The 16418-nt window shown below is 45.1% G+C and overlaps 2 protein-coding genes across 8 annotated transcripts in view; one reads left to right on the top strand and one right to left on the bottom strand.

The window, feature by feature from the left end:
- Positions 1-2026: 2026 nt before the first annotated feature.
- The window catches only part of FANCD2OS (FANCD2 opposite strand), a 28542-nt gene continuing 14150 nt past the window's right edge, over positions 2027-16418 (top strand). Inside the window, exons 1-2 of the mRNA XM_003927088.3 lie at positions 2027-2260; positions 6339-6917. Coding sequence (XP_003927137.1) covers positions 6347-6874 — 528 coding nt within the window. The 5' untranslated portion in view covers positions 2027-2260; positions 6339-6346 and the 3' untranslated portion in view covers positions 6875-6917. The remainder of the gene's footprint in view (positions 2261-6338; positions 6918-16418) is intronic.
- FANCD2 (FA complementation group D2) overlaps positions 9070-16418 on the bottom strand; it is a 70794-nt gene continuing 63445 nt past the window's right edge. For all 7 annotated transcript variants that reach the window (XM_074404804.1, XM_074404802.1, XM_074404801.1 and 4 more), the window contains 4 exons: positions 15599-15673; positions 13847-13993; positions 12703-12798; positions 9070-9797 (listed from right to left, as the gene is read on the bottom strand). In XM_074404804.1, coding sequence (XP_074260905.1) covers positions 9723-9797; positions 12703-12798; positions 13847-13993; positions 15599-15673 — 393 coding nt within the window. In that variant the 3' untranslated portion in view covers positions 9070-9722. The remainder of the gene's footprint in view (positions 9798-12702; positions 12799-13846; positions 13994-15598; positions 15674-16418) is intronic.

Raw genomic sequence — 16418 nt, forward strand, 5'->3', positions numbered from 1 at the left:
TCGCCCAGGCTGGAGTGCAATGGCACGATCTCGGTTCACTGCAACCTCCACCTCCCTGGTTCAAGCGATTCTCCTGCATGAGCCACCGCGCCCAGCCTATCCAATAATTTTTAAACATACAATTTTCATTGAGGGCTTTCATTAAAAAAAAAAAAAAAAAAAAAAAAAAAAACCCCAGCTGGCCACGGTGGCTCATGCCTGTTATCCCAGCACTTTGAGAGTCTGAGGTGGGTGGATCACAAAGTCAGGGGCTCCAGACCAGCCTGACCAACACGGTGAAACCCGTCTCTACTTAAAAATACAAAAATTATCCGGGCATGGTGGTGCACACCTGTAATCCCAGCTACTTGGGAGGCTGAGGCAGGAGAATTGCTTGAACCTGGGAGGCAGAGGTTGCGGTAAGCTGAGAGGGGCCATTGCACTCCAGCCTGGGCAGCAGAGCAAGACTCCATCTAAAACAAACAAACAAAAAATCACCACTGTGCAATTAAAAACTAAATAAAGGCCGGGCACAGTAGCTCATGTCTGTAATCCCAGCATTTTGAGAAGCCAAGGCAGGCGGATCACCTGACTTTAGGAGTTCAAGACCAGCCTGACCAACATGGTAAAACCTCGTCTCTACTAAAAATACAAAAATTAGTCTGGTGCAGTGGCGCATGCCTGTAATCCCAGCTACTCAGGAGCTGAGGCAGGAGAATCGCTTGAACCTGGAAGGCAGAGGTTGCAATGAGCCCGGGCAACAGAGTGAGACTCTGTCTAAAAAAAAACACGGAAAAAAAATCAACTAACTAGGAAAAAAGTTTTTTAATTCAAAATCATTTGTGTCTCTTCCCAGTGTCACTATTCTCTGCCCCTTTCTTCATTTTCTGACACCCCTCCAAACTCTTCTCCATTTACCTCTCCTCCCATAAGGTGCACATGCACACACAGTGGGCATTTGATAGTTTTTGACAAGTACCTAACGACTCTCTGGTCTTCTAAATCAGGATTTGGCCTGACCCTATTCTCAGGCCCTCAATCTCTCTCCATCAGCTTTACCAAAAGAACCAGACAAAAGGTGACATCTTATTTGTGGTGTGTGTTCTGTAGTTTGTAAAATGCAAGGGTGATTCTGGGTGTACAAGGGAAGGGCAAGTAGGCCATTAGCTGCTTCCCGCCACAAATACTGCACACGACCAGACACTGCAATAGCCAGGTACTGGGAATACAGACATCAGCTGGGTAGACTCCTCCCTTCCCTCAGCCATCCAGGGTCATTATTTTAAGTGATGATTACAAAGTCGTCAAATCACTCCTTCGCTAATACAGCAAAAGTGTCAGTATTTCAGCATTGTGAGAATGAGACAAAATCATTCTTTTGAGATTATTTATTCTTTTTGAGCCAGGCGTCTTGCTATGTTGCCCAGACTGGTCTTGAACTCCTGGACTCAAGCAGTCTATCTGTCTTAGCCACCCAGAAAGCTGGGATTACAGGCTCTCTGAGGTTAAATAGAAGGCTGAGAAAGGTGTTCTGTCTGAAAATCAAGGAAAGACGTGCGTTTTCTCCTGCTCTTGACAGGTGAACATTTATTAATTCTCTTTCCTTGCACTGAATCATTCAAATAGAGCAACAAAATCTGGTAGGGCTCTGGGTCGTTCTGCCTGAATACCCACTAAGCAGAGTGTGATGAATTGGGACTAATTTTTAAACACTAACTACAGGTCCTGGGACTTGTATGCAGACTCCTGACCAAAGCCTTTGAAGTAGGGGTCGCCTGTTCTCTGTGGCTTGATCAAAGGCACACAGGTGTGGCGCGATGGGGAGGACAATGGAGGGGACAGGGTTCAAACCAGCTCTCCTGAAGCCCGAGTCCTGGGCAAGGCATTCCAATGAGGTGGGTGGGGGGAGTGCGGCCCCGACGCCTCCCAGCAGGGCGCCTCGACTCGGGCTCCCCCGCGGTCCTGGGTCACAAAGGCGGTTGCCAGGCGCCAGGCGGAGAAAGGGCGCCACGAAACAGCGGCTGCCACTGTGGATCGTGCGACCCTCAGAATTCAGCCCCGTGAACCCCCGGGCCTGGATGGTGGGGCTGGGCTGGGGTTCCCACCGTCTCCTCCGCCTCAGCCAGAACCGTCTGGTCCCTGCCCCCGGGTAGGGACCCCCTTCTTCTGGCGGGGACTGGGAGCCTCTCGCTCTTTTGGGCAGCTCCGGACCCTAGGGATCTCCATTTACAGTTCACGACCTCAGCTGCACTTTGGCGCTATCGCCTGCCGGGTTTCCCAGGTGGGGAAATCAAAAGATGGGGTTCCTTGGAACTAGAAGTGCGGTGTGAAGGGGAAAATTTTTTGGTCAGGAGAATCCGGTGTTCCCTATATGGGACCTATTGAGCAGCCTGGGCAGAGTTCGCAGGTTCAAGCCCTTCTGCAGTAGTTGAGAGTGACTTCTGGGCGGTGGGGATGGGGTGAACCATCTTTAAACTTTGTGCGAAGTGGTGCAGGGCCCTAGGTTTAGAAGCCCTCCCGTCCCGTGTTGGTTCTGCCGAATATTTAGACTGACTCCTGACCTCAAGTAATCCGCCTGCCTCGGCCTCCAAAGTGCTGATTGCAGGCCTGAGCCACCGTGCCCCGACCTAGGCTGGACATTTGACCAAGCCCCCACCCCGCCCCGCTCTTTTTTTTTTTTTTTTTTTTTTTTGAGACAGAGTCTCAATCTTCTTGCCCAAGCTAGAGTGCAATGGCCCTCGGCTCACTGCAACCTCTGCCTCCCGGGTTCAAGCAATTCTTCTGCCTCAGCGTACGGAGTAGCTGGGATTACAGGCGCACACCACCATACCCGGCTAATGTTTTGTATTTTTAGTAGAGACAGGGTTTCACCAGGTTTGTCAGGCTGGTCTCCAACTCCCGACCTCGTGATCCGCCTGCCTTGGCCTCCCAAAGTGCTGGGATTACAGGCGTGAGCCACCACTCCCAGCTGTGACAAAGCCTTTTACTTCTGCCTCTATTTCCTCTTAGAAGATGTGGCAAGAAAAGGATCCTGAGATTAAATACTTTTTTTGGTCATATGCTTGGCAGCGTTCATACCTTCTACATACCTTGTCATGGTGGTGTACCAGAGTAGTCCCTCTCTTGGGTGTGCTCTGAAGGTCAAGTTATCAACACCAGAAGCCTTTCACAAGCTGTTTGGAATAGGTAACCATCCCTTGGTTGTCCCTTTCTCATTCTAAAACAGCCCATATATTTGAACACTCAGTAATTTTCAAAGAGCCTGCATAGATCACGAGAAACATACTAGTTGGAGAAAATCAACAAATCCCCCTATACTAAGCATTATCAGGGGCAGGTCTTCTGGTCTGAAATGTCAACAACAGTTTTTTTTTGTTGTTGTTGTTGTTGTTTTTTTAATGAGGCAGAGTCTTGCTCTGTGGCCAAGGCTGGGGTGCAATCGCTCACTGCAACCCCCGCCTCCTGGGTTCAAGTGATTCTCATGCCTCAGCTTCCTGAGTAGCCAGGATTACAGACGTGTACCACCACACCCAGCAAGTTTTTGTATTTTTAGTAGACACGGGGTTTCACCATGCTGGCCAGGCTGGTCTCAAACTCCTGACCTCAAGCGGTCCACCTGCCTCAGCCTCCCAAAGTGCTGGGATTACAGGCGTGACCACTGTACCCAGCCATTGGTTCTTTTTTTAAAATGAACTTTTCTACCTCACAAACGGTGGTGAAGGTGTCAAAATTTTCACAGTATTTCTGGGGCAATTACTGGATAGGATGGGATCTATCTGCTTCTATCTTCTATGGGAAAAAAAGGGGCAGAGAAATACACTTGGCTAGAAAGAAAGGGGAGCTGCTATGCCCACTAACACAAAAGGTAGGTGCTAAAAAAAATTGGCTTCTGAATTCAGTAAAACTTCTTACATACTGGCAATGTTGAAGGAGAATGATGGAAAATTTGAATTTTACTCAGATAAATTTTGAGTTAGCAATATCCTCACAGCCCCCTTTTTTTTTTTTTTTTTGGAGACAGCGTTTCACCCTTGTTACCCAGGCTGGAGTGCAATGGTACGATCTCGGCTCACCGCAACCTCCGCCTCCTGGGTTCAGGCAATTCTCCTGCCTCAGCCTCCTGGGTAGCTGGGATTACAGGCACGGGTCACCACGCCCAGCTAATTTTTTTTTTTGTATTTTTAGTACAGATGGGGTTTCACCATGTTGACCAGGATGGTCACGATCTCTTGACCTCGTGATCCACCCGCCTCGGCCTCCCAAAGTGTTGGGATTACAGGCCTGAGCCACCGCGCCAAAACAATTTTTAAAAAAACACCCACACCTAGAGAAACAAAAATCTTTCGTAATTTTTTGACTGGACTTTGAAAAAGTTTTCCATGCCCAGCCTGGTGTAGCTCTTCTGAGGTGGTATATAAATAGCCCAGGGGTCTGCAAGTTGCTCCTTTATGCTAGAAAATACAGACGGCTTTTGGGCCAGGAGATGATTCTCAGTAATGAACAGTTAAAGCCGGAGTAGATTGGAAGGAATAGCATAAGAAATTCTCTTAATAGACAATGCAAGAGTCCCCTAGAGGGCTTATATAAGTGCAGATTGCTGGGCCCCACTTAGAGTTTTTTTCTGTTTGTCTGAGGTGGGGCCCCAAAATGTGCATTTCTCCAAGTTTCCAAATGATGTTGAAGTTGTTAGTCCAGGGTTCATACATTGAGAACCTCACAATTTTTTTTTTTTTTTTTTTTTTTTTTGAGACGGAGTTTCGCTCTTGTTACCCAGGCTGGAGTGCAATGGCGCGATCTCAGCTCACTGCAACCTTCGCCTCCTGGGTTCAGGCAATTCTCCTGCCTCAGCCTCCTGAGTAGCTGGGATTACAGGCACGTGCCACCACGCCCAGCTAATTTTTTTGTATTTTTAGTAGAGACGGGGTTTTACCATGTTGACCAGGATGGTCTCGATCTCTTGACCTCATGATCCACCCACCTTGGCCTCCCAAAGTGCTGGGATTACAGGCTTGAGCCACCGCGCCCGGCCACAAATTTTTTTTTTTTGAGACTGAGTCTTGCTCTTTTGTCCAGGTGGGAGTGCAGTGGTGTGATCTTGACTCACTGCAACCTTCACCTCCCGAGTTAAAGCGATTCTCATGCCTCAGTCTCCCAAGACATGGCTGGGACTACAGGTGTGCGACACCAGGCCTGGCTAATTTTTGTACTTTTTTTTTTGAGATGGAGTCTCACTCTGTTATCCAGGGTATAGTGCAGTGGCTTGAGCTCAGCTCACTGCAACCTCTGCCACCCTGGTTCAAGTGAGTCTCTTGCCTCAGCTTCCTGAGTAGCTGGGGTTATACAGGCTCCTGACCCCATGCCTGGCTAAGTTTTGTATTTTTAGTAGAGATGGGGTTTCACCATCTTGACCAGGCTGATCTTGAACACCTGACCTTGTGATCCACCCACCTCGGCCTCCCAAAGTGTGAGCCACTGCACCCGGCCTAATTTTTATATTTTTAGTAGAGACAGGGTTTCACCAAGTTGGCCAGGCTAGTCTGGAACTCTGACCTCAAGTGATCCGCCTGCCTCAATTTCCCAGTGTTGGGATTACAGACATTAGCCAGTGTGCCTGGCCACAAATATTTTTGAGACATACTTTCGTGAGCTTGTTCTAATCTCAAGTAATAAGGTCTCATCATGAAGTCCCAGTAGCTTCTGTCACCCTAGAAGATACAGATTCTGTCATTAGCAGCTAACAACACAGCATGGGTCCTAACAGTGGACTGGGATAATCATTTCAGAAAAATCCACTTCCTCATCTATAAAATGGTTAAGACCAACTTCCACAGGCTTGTGAAAAAGTAAGTTATAGTACACATAGCAGTGGCCAGATTCAATACTTGTAATCGTTCCCTACTTCCTTTATTAGAATTACTAACACCCAGGCTGGGTGTGGTGGCTCATGCTTGTAATCCCAGCACTTTGGGAGGCTGAGATGGGTGGATCACTTGAGGTCAGGAGTTTGAGACCAGCCTAGCCAACATGGCGAAACCCTGTCTTTACTGAAAATACAAAAGTTAGCTGGGCGTGGTGGCGAGTGCCTATAATCCTAGTTACTCAGGAGGCTGAGGCAGAATTGCCTGAACCCAGGAGGCAGAGGTTGCGGTGAGCTGAGATCTCACCACTGCACTCCAGCCTGAGTGTGAGACTCTGTCTCAAAAAATTAAGAATTAATACACTAACACCTGTTGGAATCTATTCATGGGAACTACAGATTAAGTTTATGTCAATAGTAAGACAGAGATGGGAATTTGAAAGGCCATACCCTCACGAAAAGTATGCCAGGGAAATTCCATGTTCTGATTTCTCTCCTTTAGGACTGTCAATGGCAGGATACCAGCTTTGGTCACCATGGACCCCACTGGACGAGAGCTTCCAATGGCTGCGGCACACAACACCTACACCTTCCTCCAAGCACCCCTTTAGGGCCTCCCCCTGCTTCCCACACACACCGTCTGACCTAGAAGTACAGCTGTGCTTTCAAGAGGTCACTCTAGTCCTAGACAGTCTGGAATCTGGATTGAGTCCCAAGTTACCCTGCCACACATCAGAGTTGCGAAACATGAACAACAAAGGACTGGTCAGGAAGCCCCAGCCCATACGCCTCAGTGGAGTAGATTCTGTCTTTGGCAGGGTTATCACAGCTCAGCCACCAAAGTGGACTGGGACTTTCAGAGTTTCAGACAAGTCAGCCTTTTGCAAAATCATTAGCAGGGAGCACCAGTGGCCCATTGGACTTAAGGAAGCTCAAATTCAGATGACAGTGACTATGTGCAAACAGATGCTGCGCTCTATCCTTTTGCTGTATGCAACTTACAAAAAGTGCACCTTTGCCTTGCAGCACTCCAAGTAAAGGGTCCTCATTTGATCCCTATTTCTTCATACCATGCCCTTTGGTATGTAGGTACCTGAAGCTTACAGAACCCTGCCCATGTAAATGAAACTGTGACACTGCCCCAGCCGTCTTGCTTTTGTCAGGCAGTGGTGATTCAGGAGCCCCTGATATCCCTTCCCCTTCAAAAAAGGGCCAATGATACAGAAAAAGGGAGAAAATTCCCATTGTAAAGTTGAACCATTTTGAGTCAGACTAGCATTGACATGTACATGATAACCATTAAAGAAATAATATAAACCAATGAGCCTAGTGTGAACTCATGCAAACACCTGAGACCACAATGACTTGCGGGGAAAAGGGGTGCTGAGGATAAAGATGTATGGATTTCTATGTACCAGAGGATGTAAAAAAAATTCTATAGATAGGTCACAGATTCATTTAAAAACAACCTCCCAGCTGGGAATAGTGGCTTACTCCTGTAAACCTAGCACTTTAGGAGGCCGAGGAGGGCAGATCACCTGAGCTCAGTTCAAGACCAGCCTGGCCAACATGGTGAAACCCTGCCTCTACTAAAAAGATAAAGATTAGCAGGGTGTGCTGGCAGGCGCCTGTAATCCCAGAGAGCCTGAGGTAGGAGAATCGCTTGAACCTGGGAGGTGGAGGTTGCAGTGAGCTGAGATCATGCCATTGCATTCCAGCTTGGGCAACAGAGCAAGACTCCATTTCAAAAAATAAAACCAAACAAAACCAAAAACCAACCAAACAAAAAACTTCCCCCCACCAAAACAATAAAAATTAAAAAAAAAAAACAACCCCAAAAACCCCTAACTAACCACACCCTATTACCACTCGATACTGGAGTGTACAAAGGTGGGTAGAAATACTGATATTAAACAATACTTACAGCCTGGCAAGAAAAATCTTGGTAGCAGCATTGAAACTAGGCTTTCTGATAGGCTACATGGAACTCATGAGTGTCTCCATTTTAGCTGAAATGCACTCCTAATGTTCTATTTCTAATAAACTACAAGTAATTTTGTGGCATTGTTTTTTGGAGACAGGTCTTATTCTGTCACCTGGGCTGGAGTGCAGTGGCACGGTCTTGGCTCACCACAGTCTCAAACTCCCAGGCTCAAGCGATCCTCCCACCTCAGCCTCCTCAGTAGCTGGGCCACCACCACTGGCTAATTATAGTATTTTTTTTTTTTTTAAGAGATGGGGCTTTACCACGTTGTCCGAGCTGGTCTCGAACTCCTGGGCTCAAGCAATCCCCTCGTGTTTGGGATTAAATGCATGAACCACTGTAGCTGGCCTTTGTAGCATTCTTATAACTATGTTAGGTATAACTCAGAATATGGAAATAAAACATTTTATGTACAATGTCAACATGAGTGTGATGCTGCTTTTTTATTTTTGATCTTACACGAACACACCAATAAAAAAAAATTTAGGCTGGGCGTGGTGGCTCAAGCCTGTAATCCCAGCACTTTGGGAGGCCGAGGCAGGTGGATCACGAGGTCAAGAGATCGAGACCATCCTGGTCAACATGGTGAAACCTCGTCTCTACTAAAAATACAAAAAATTAGCTGGGCATGGTAGTGCGTGCCTGTAATCCCAGCTACTCAGGAAGCTGAGGCAGGAGAATTGCCTGAACCCAGGAGGCGGAGGTTGCGGTGAGCTGAGATCGTGCCATTGCACTCCAGCCTGGGTAACAAGAGCGAAACTCCGTCTCAAAAAAAAAAAAAAAAATTTAAAAAGCAGCCATTGACAAGAAGTTCAAGTTGGCCAGGTGTTGAGACCAGCCTGGCCAATATGGTGAGACCCCATCTCTACTAAAAAATACAAAAATTAGCAGGGCATAGTGGTGCATTTTAGCAGTCCCAGCTACTCAGGAGGCTGAGGCAGGAGAACTGCTTGAATCCCGGAGGCAGAGGTTGCAGTGAGCCAAGATTGTGCCATTGCACTCTAGCCTGCACAACAGAGTGAGACTCTGTCTCAAAAAAAAAAAAAGAAGTTCAAGTCAATCTTTCAGAAAGATCAGATACATCTCATCTCAAATGAAGTTGGTTCTTACAATAGGAGACGTGATTTTAATTGGCAGAACTGTTAGCACCAGTCTCCATAATTTCTCTGCATAAATCTCAATTCAACTTCACCTAATTCTTGAACAATGAAGCAAATCCAGAAAGATAAATCAGGCAGCTGAGGCAGAACTTAGAACAGAATTTATTTATAAAACTGGTACAAGCCTAAGTTCTAGAATAAATCAGAGTTTCAAAACTAGTTCCCTAACTCCAGAATAATGACTCAAGAGATTTTACTCTGCAGTGTAGCAAGGCTGGGTTTATCCAAACCAATAAATAATGCTATATTAGAATCTTGATCCAGGGATTGTGATGATGTTAGACAATCCGTGATGTCCACAATTAAGTTAATAAACCCCTCACTTTAAGAACAAAATAGGACCTAGCGCAGTGGCTCACGTCTGTAATCCCAGCACTTTAGGAGGCTGAGGTGGGTGGATCAAGAGATCAGGAGATCAAGATCAGCCTGGCCAATATGGTGAAACCCCGTCTCTTCAAAAAATACAAAAATTAGCTGGGTGTGGTAGCGTGTGCCTATAGTCTCAGCTACTCAGGAAGCTGAGGCAGAAGAATCATTTGAACCTGTGAGGCGGAGGTTGCAGCGAGCTGAGATCACGCCAATGCACTGCAGCTTGGGCAACAGGGTGAGACGCCATCTAAAAAGAAAAAGGAACAAAATAGGATGCTTCCAGTAAGAAAGGCAAACGGTGGATTTCAAACTCTAAACACAAAAGGTCAGAGGCTCGCAGAGAAACAGAAGGGGACAAAAATCTGTCTGCGGTCTAATCAGAGTCGTCAGAACTCTCATCACTATCTTGCTCCTCTTCTCCAGCACTTAATTCCTCTTCTTCACCATCCTAAGGGAGAACAAATAAGTATTTTAGGTCTCTGCTCTGGGTGATAAGGGTCCCAGGGGATACACAACTGTACTATTATCACTATTAAAACTAATGATAGACTTTACACCATTTGTAAATAAATTTGTTCTTCTTGACAACAGGAACTGTAAGCCAAGACCAGAGAGGGAGATTGGTCATTTTAATGCTGATTGATGCCATTTGCAACCTAACCAATTTGCATAATTTTATTTATTATTATCTTTCTTTTTTTACACTGTCACTCTCAGGATATATTACTATTATTTTTTGAGACACAATTTCACTCATCACCCAGGGCTGGAGTGCAGTGGGGTGATCTTGGCTCACTGCAACCTCTGCCTCCCAAGGTCAAGCGATTCTCCTGCCTCAGCCTTTCAAGTAGCTGGGATTACAGGTGAGTGCCACTATGTCCAGCTAATTTTTCTATTTTTAGTAGAGACAGGGTTTCTCCTTGTTGGATAGGCTGGTCTCAAACTCCTGACTTCAGGTGATCCACCTGCCTCAGCCTCCTGAAGTGCTGGGATTACAGGTGTGAGCCACCGTGCCGGGACCAATTTGCCTAATTTTAAACAAGCCATGGTCCTCCAGCTCTACTGCATGTATATGACACAGGAACAAAGTGGGCATTGAATATAGAATGAAATATTTATTAAAAGTGCTGGTGTGGCCAGGCGCAGGGAAAAATGGCTGTAATCCCAGCTATTTCAGAGGCTGAGGTGGAGGAATCGCTTGAACCCGGGAGATGCAGGTTGCAGTGAGCCAAGATTGTGCCGCTGCACTCCAGCCTGGGCAATAGAGTGGGACTCCATCTCAACAACAGCAGCAACCAAAAAACAAAAAAAAAAAAAGAAGAAGAAGAAGAAGAAAAGAAAAGAAGAAGAAGAAAGAAGGAGGAGGAAGAGGAGGAGGAAGAGGGGGAGGAAGAAGAAGGAAGAAGGAAGAAGGAAGGAAGAGGAGGAGGAGGAAGAAGAAGAAAGAAGAAGAAAGAAAGAAGAAAGAAGAAGAAAGAAAGAAGAAAGAAGAAGAAAGAAGTAGTAGTGCTGGTGCATCTCAACAGGAATCCAGCACAAAATTGTTTGGCTTAAAATTCTAGTACGAGAGATTTGCTTAAAGTACCAAACTAAGGATATGGTCTGCCTCAAATTCTCTGAGAAAAAGGTAGAAGGGGTATATTAAACAAACAAAACTGGAGACCATGTAAATAAAGGGCTTTTTTTTTGGGACAGGGTCTCACTCTGTCATCCAGGCTGGTGTGTGATGATGGCTCATTGAAGCCTCTACCTCCTGGGCCTGAGCAACCGTCCCACCTCAGCCTCCTGAGTACAGGGACCACAGGATACATCACCATGCCTGGCTAGTCCAAAAAAATTTTTTTTGTAGAGATGAGATCTCAGGTTGGTCTTGAACTTTTGGATTTAAGCAATCCTCCCACCTCAGCCTCACAAACTACTGCAATTACAGGTGGGAGCCACCCCTCCAGGCCAGACTTTACACATTAAATGATCGTTCTGCATCAGACTCAAATTGTATTACAGAGAGGCCCCACAGCAGTGGTTCTTAAATCTGAGCTTTTTGGTGTCTATAACCTGCCTGAATTGTAACAAAATTTTATAAACGTACACTTTTTTTTTTTTTTTTTGAGATGGAGTCTCGCTTTATCGCCCAGACTGGAATGCAGTGGAGCAATCTCGGCTCACCACAACCTCTGCCTCCGGGGTTCCAGTGATTCTCCTCTCTCAGCCTCCCAAGTAGCTGGGACAACAGGTGTGTGCCACCATGCCCAGCTAATTTTTGTAATTTTAGTAGAGACGGGGTTTCACCATATTGGCCAGGATGGTGTCAATTTACTGACCTCATGATCCACCTGCCTCAGCCTCCCAAAGTGCTGGGATTACAGGCGTGAGCCACCGTGCCTAGCTTTATTTTTCATTTTTCTTTTTCATTTTTTTTTGAGACAGGGTCTTACTCTGTTGCCAGGCTGCAGTGCAGTGCAGTGGCACCATGTTGGCTCACTGCAACCTCCACTTTCCAGGTTTAAGTGATTCCCCTGCCTCAGCCTCCCAAGTAGCTGGGACCACAGGTACGTGCCACCATGCCCAGTTAATTTTTTTCTATTTTACTAGAGATGGGGTTTCACCATGCTGGCCGGGATGGTCTCAATCTCTTGACCCCATGATCCTCCCACCTGGGCCTGCCAAAGTGCTGGAATTACAGGCATGAGCCACCACGCCTGGCTTTCATTTTATATGGAGATAGGGTCTTGTTACGTTGTTGCCCAGCTTGGTCTTAAATTCCCAGGCTCAAGCAATCCTCCTGCCTTGGCCTCCCAAAGTGCCAGGATTACAGGCATGAGCTACTGTGACAGCCATATATACATTTTTATTTAGTTTTCTTTAAATTCTCAAAAGCATCTGTACCACAAAAAAGAGTAAGAAGTTCTATTTTTATTTCAGTTCTCTAAGGTGTCAGCTTCTGACTCTGTGCTTTGGCTTTCACATTTCTATTTTTGTATGTTTCAAATGTGTTTAAATGGTTTAACTCATTCTTCTCAACCCTCAGTAAACACTTTGATGACTTCTTTTCTCCCTTGTAAAATGGTTTCAGATATGAATTCACGGAAAATGAGAGGCTATAATGTAGAGAATTGTCAACTCCATAATAAATGCCATAACTTGAGATAATCAGGAACGATTCTAAGATTGTGTGGTTGCTTTTTCTGGGTCCCACAAAATTATATAAGCACAGAAGCTTTTATGGAGGGAATGAAAATGGGATAGAAGTATTTGATATAAACATAAGTAGGCAAAGTTCTACTCCACCAACTTAGAACAATTAACAAAATGCAACCATCAGTGCCAGACTCTGGTGCCTTTTGCAGAGATACCTCTGTGGCTTTACTCTTGGAGACCTGGGATGACACCTCATCCTCACTCTCATCTGCTGTGCTCTCCTGGGAATTTTGGGAAATAATCTCTTCACCCTAAATGTGAATGAACAAAGAAAAATGGTGCGTTATAATGATCACATTTAGGGATCAGGAGAAAAGGCTGAGTTTATAGGCAATACAAAGGAAGATATTCTAGCCATTCCAAACAGTCAAACATGGATACTGACTTGTGATTCAGTATCTAGAAGAGGGACACTCAACTCCAGGTTTCTGAGATGCCCGTGGCTCTGACACAGTAATGGAACAAAAGGTTCATCTTTTTATGCTGGTATCACAACTAGATTTTACAAGGCTAGATTGTATTGGTGACTCTAAGTTGTTGCCGAACATGGTTCTAAAATTTCCCAAATACCTTAAAGCACCATCACACCAACCACAAATGGCCATGCGGAGGCTAAAGGGCAGTACCGTGAAGTGGTTTAAGAACATCAACTCTGGATGAGGACTGTTTGGACTCAAACCCTGGCTCCACTCACTTATTGCTGAATGACAGTAGGCAAATTACTTAACTTCTAGCTTCAATTTTCATACAGAAACAATAGTATCTACCTCATAAGGCTGATGTGAAGAAAGGAAGCTAATTCTCCGTGGTGCTATTTTATATATTTCATATATAACTTACTAGAAAACTCAGATACTGTAAGCATGAAAGAAAAGGGCTTATATTACCTTATCTGAAAAATGCTGTAACTCCAAAGTAGTAGCATAAATAACAAGATTTCAGCTAATCAGACAAGTGAAAAATCTCAGAAACGCTAATTAGTTAAAATTAGAGATTAAATTGTAATTTCAGGAATAAGACAGAGTGGCTTAGGGGAAAAAAATAACTAAACAAAAGAAATGTTTGTCCCTATACAAAAATGTTATTATGAATCTACCCTCAGTGGGGCTTTAAGGAGCCCCTCTGGCTATGGAGAGAGGTTTTTGCTCTGGCTCCTTTATCTCAGAGCCACTATTTATATCAATGGCATGTTTTGCTGCCTTCCTGCCTAAGGAGGAGTGCAGCCTGCCTTACATACCATTTGATGTTATCACAAAGAATGACAGTGGGGGATTGTCACTGGCAGGACCCAAGGCTTACCTGCAAGTCCCGGTTTTTTAGATTGCCCAGCCAGAAAGCCTCTCTACAGTTGTTGAGGGTGAGCATAGCTTTGACCCTGCAAACTAACAGTTCCAGGGTCTTTTTGAGCAGAGGCACATGTTGGGTGAGTCTCGTGTCCTGGTGAATCTGAATGGAAACAAATAACATCTGTCTCTTGTGAGTTTATTATCATGCCTTCACATTTCCTATAGACACTTTTGAACATTGAATAAGAACGTAAGTCCTGCCAATATGGGCCAAAGGTATGTTCCATCAAACAGGAGTAGTTTGGCAGACTAATCCAAAGAGAATGGTAGCTAAAGAACTGAAAGCCTAGAAAACATACTACCAACACCTCTAGTTCCTCTTCATAAGCTCTTACTGGTCGATCATTAATGAATTTACCTAAAATGTTCTTGAATATATATTATACTGATATTAAACAATAGAGAGTAGCCCTGTTTAAGAGAAAACTTAAAAATTCACTGTTCAGGTCTGGCGTGGTGGCTCATGCCTCTAATCTCACCACTTTGGGAGGCTGAGGCGGGCAGATCACAAAGTCCGAAGTTCAAGATCAGCATGGCCAAGATGGCAAAACCCCGTCTTTACTAAAAATACAAAAATTAGCCAGGCATGGTAGAGGGCACCTGTAATCCCAGCTACTCAGGAGGCTGAGGCAGGAGAATCGCTTGAATCTGGGAGGCGGAGGTTGTAGTGAGCCGAGACCGTGCCATTGCACTCCAGCCTGGGCAACAGAGTGAGACTATGTCTCAGAAAGAAAAAAAAAAATCACTGTTCAACACCTTCTAAATTTAAGAATAAGGGGAGAAAGTAAGTAATAGCAACTGGGCCGGGTGCGGTGGCTCAAGCCTGTAATCCCAGCACTTTGGGAGGCCGAGGCGGGTGGATCACGAGGTCGAGAGATCGAGACCATCCTGGTCAACATGCTGAAACCCCGTCTCTACTAAAAATACAAAAAAGTAGCTGGGCATGGTGGCACGTGCCTGTAATCCCAGCTACTCAGGAGGCTGAGGCAGGAGAATTGCCTGAACCCAGGAGGCGGAGGTTGCGGTGAGCCGAGATCGCGCCATTGCACTCCAGCCTGGGTAACAAGAGCGAAACTCCGTCTCAAAAAAAAAAAAAAAAAAAAAAAAAAGTAATAGCAACTGGACTGAAGAATCATTTGGTCTGCCAGTGACTGTAGAACTCTCAGGTTCTGTGTTCATTCAGACAAAACGTGACAATACTCCATCAACTATAAGGCTTCAAGTGGAAAAATCCTTTAATGCTAAGATGTTCTCATAAGACATAGATGCATTCCTTTAAAGTAGCACAGATGAAAGTCTCTAAAAATGGCTGCTTTAGAGCCACCTCCTGCAGAGTCATCACTTATAACACAGACTTCCCACCTAGAGGACTGTGCAGAAGTAAACATATACCAGCATTCTATTTCTCTCACCCAGGAAGTTTCTAGGAGAAAAAGAGCTTTGGAGTGTGAGTCACATTTCAGATGCATAAATTCCCCTCTAGAGGACTGCCCAATCTCAAGCAGCAACTAAGAACTTGCTCTGAATAAACTGACTTTGGTTTTACACCCACACACCCACACACACATACCACACAAAAACCTGCCTCTGGACAGACACATTCCCAGATATAAAGGAAGCAGGACAGTAGCCCATGGATACTCCAATAACAACTGCAGATTAAGCCAAAAGGCAGGCTGCTGATAGGACCTGCCCCCCTTCTTACCTTGGAATGACCACACAGGTGATGAAGCAGCCTTGTGTCCAACTGGAAGGTTTCCAATAAGCTCAGCACATCTTCCTATAACCAATAAGTTTATACATGCTCTATGATATGTCCTGATTTCATCGCAGATGCAAGATACCCTTGCAATCAAAAGCTCCAAAGAGGATAAACTCTGCAGGTTCCAACCTATGCTGATAATCATCTTAATTTGGCCCTCAAGTAGGAAGAATGGTGGCTACCCCTTATTCTCAACTCTTCCACTTCTGTCCCTTGTATAAATCTGAGAGTTCTAAGACCTGCATTTTCGTTTTAAATAGGTTACCATGTCTCAGCTTTCCCTTCTGCAATATTAGGATAAAATAATACCTCCCCTTTCTCTTTCAGAGCTATGAGAGATCAACCAAATATGGTGAATGTTTTGTTCGACTTGTTAAATATGTATTGGAAATTATCTGTTTCTGTCCTTACTTCACCACTCTAGTCCTGGTTGTCACTGGCTAAAAAAGTGTCAGGACTGTTCATTACCAAAGCAAAGGGTTTTATGACACAAATGAGTTTTTTTTGTTTTAATCTACAGAAGCATAAAGGAGTAAGCAAATGACACACTGATACATGACATCCTGAGAGTACAGTAGCACAACAAAATCATGCTAAAAGGAAAACCACCATCAGATTTGGAGAAGTAGAAAGGTGGGTCTGATCCAGAGTAGGTCTCAGTAGTTCAGCCTACTTTGGAATATTCAGTCTCATTTGGGCATCTCTGGCTACAGCTGAAGTAGACCAGAGGACCCAGGTAGAACACTCCCAGCCTCACCCAGGA

This window comes from Saimiri boliviensis, chromosome 8 (assembly GCF_048565385.1).
Source record: "Saimiri boliviensis isolate mSaiBol1 chromosome 8, mSaiBol1.pri, whole genome shotgun sequence".
NCBI lineage: Eukaryota > Metazoa > Chordata > Mammalia > Primates > Cebidae > Saimiri > Saimiri boliviensis.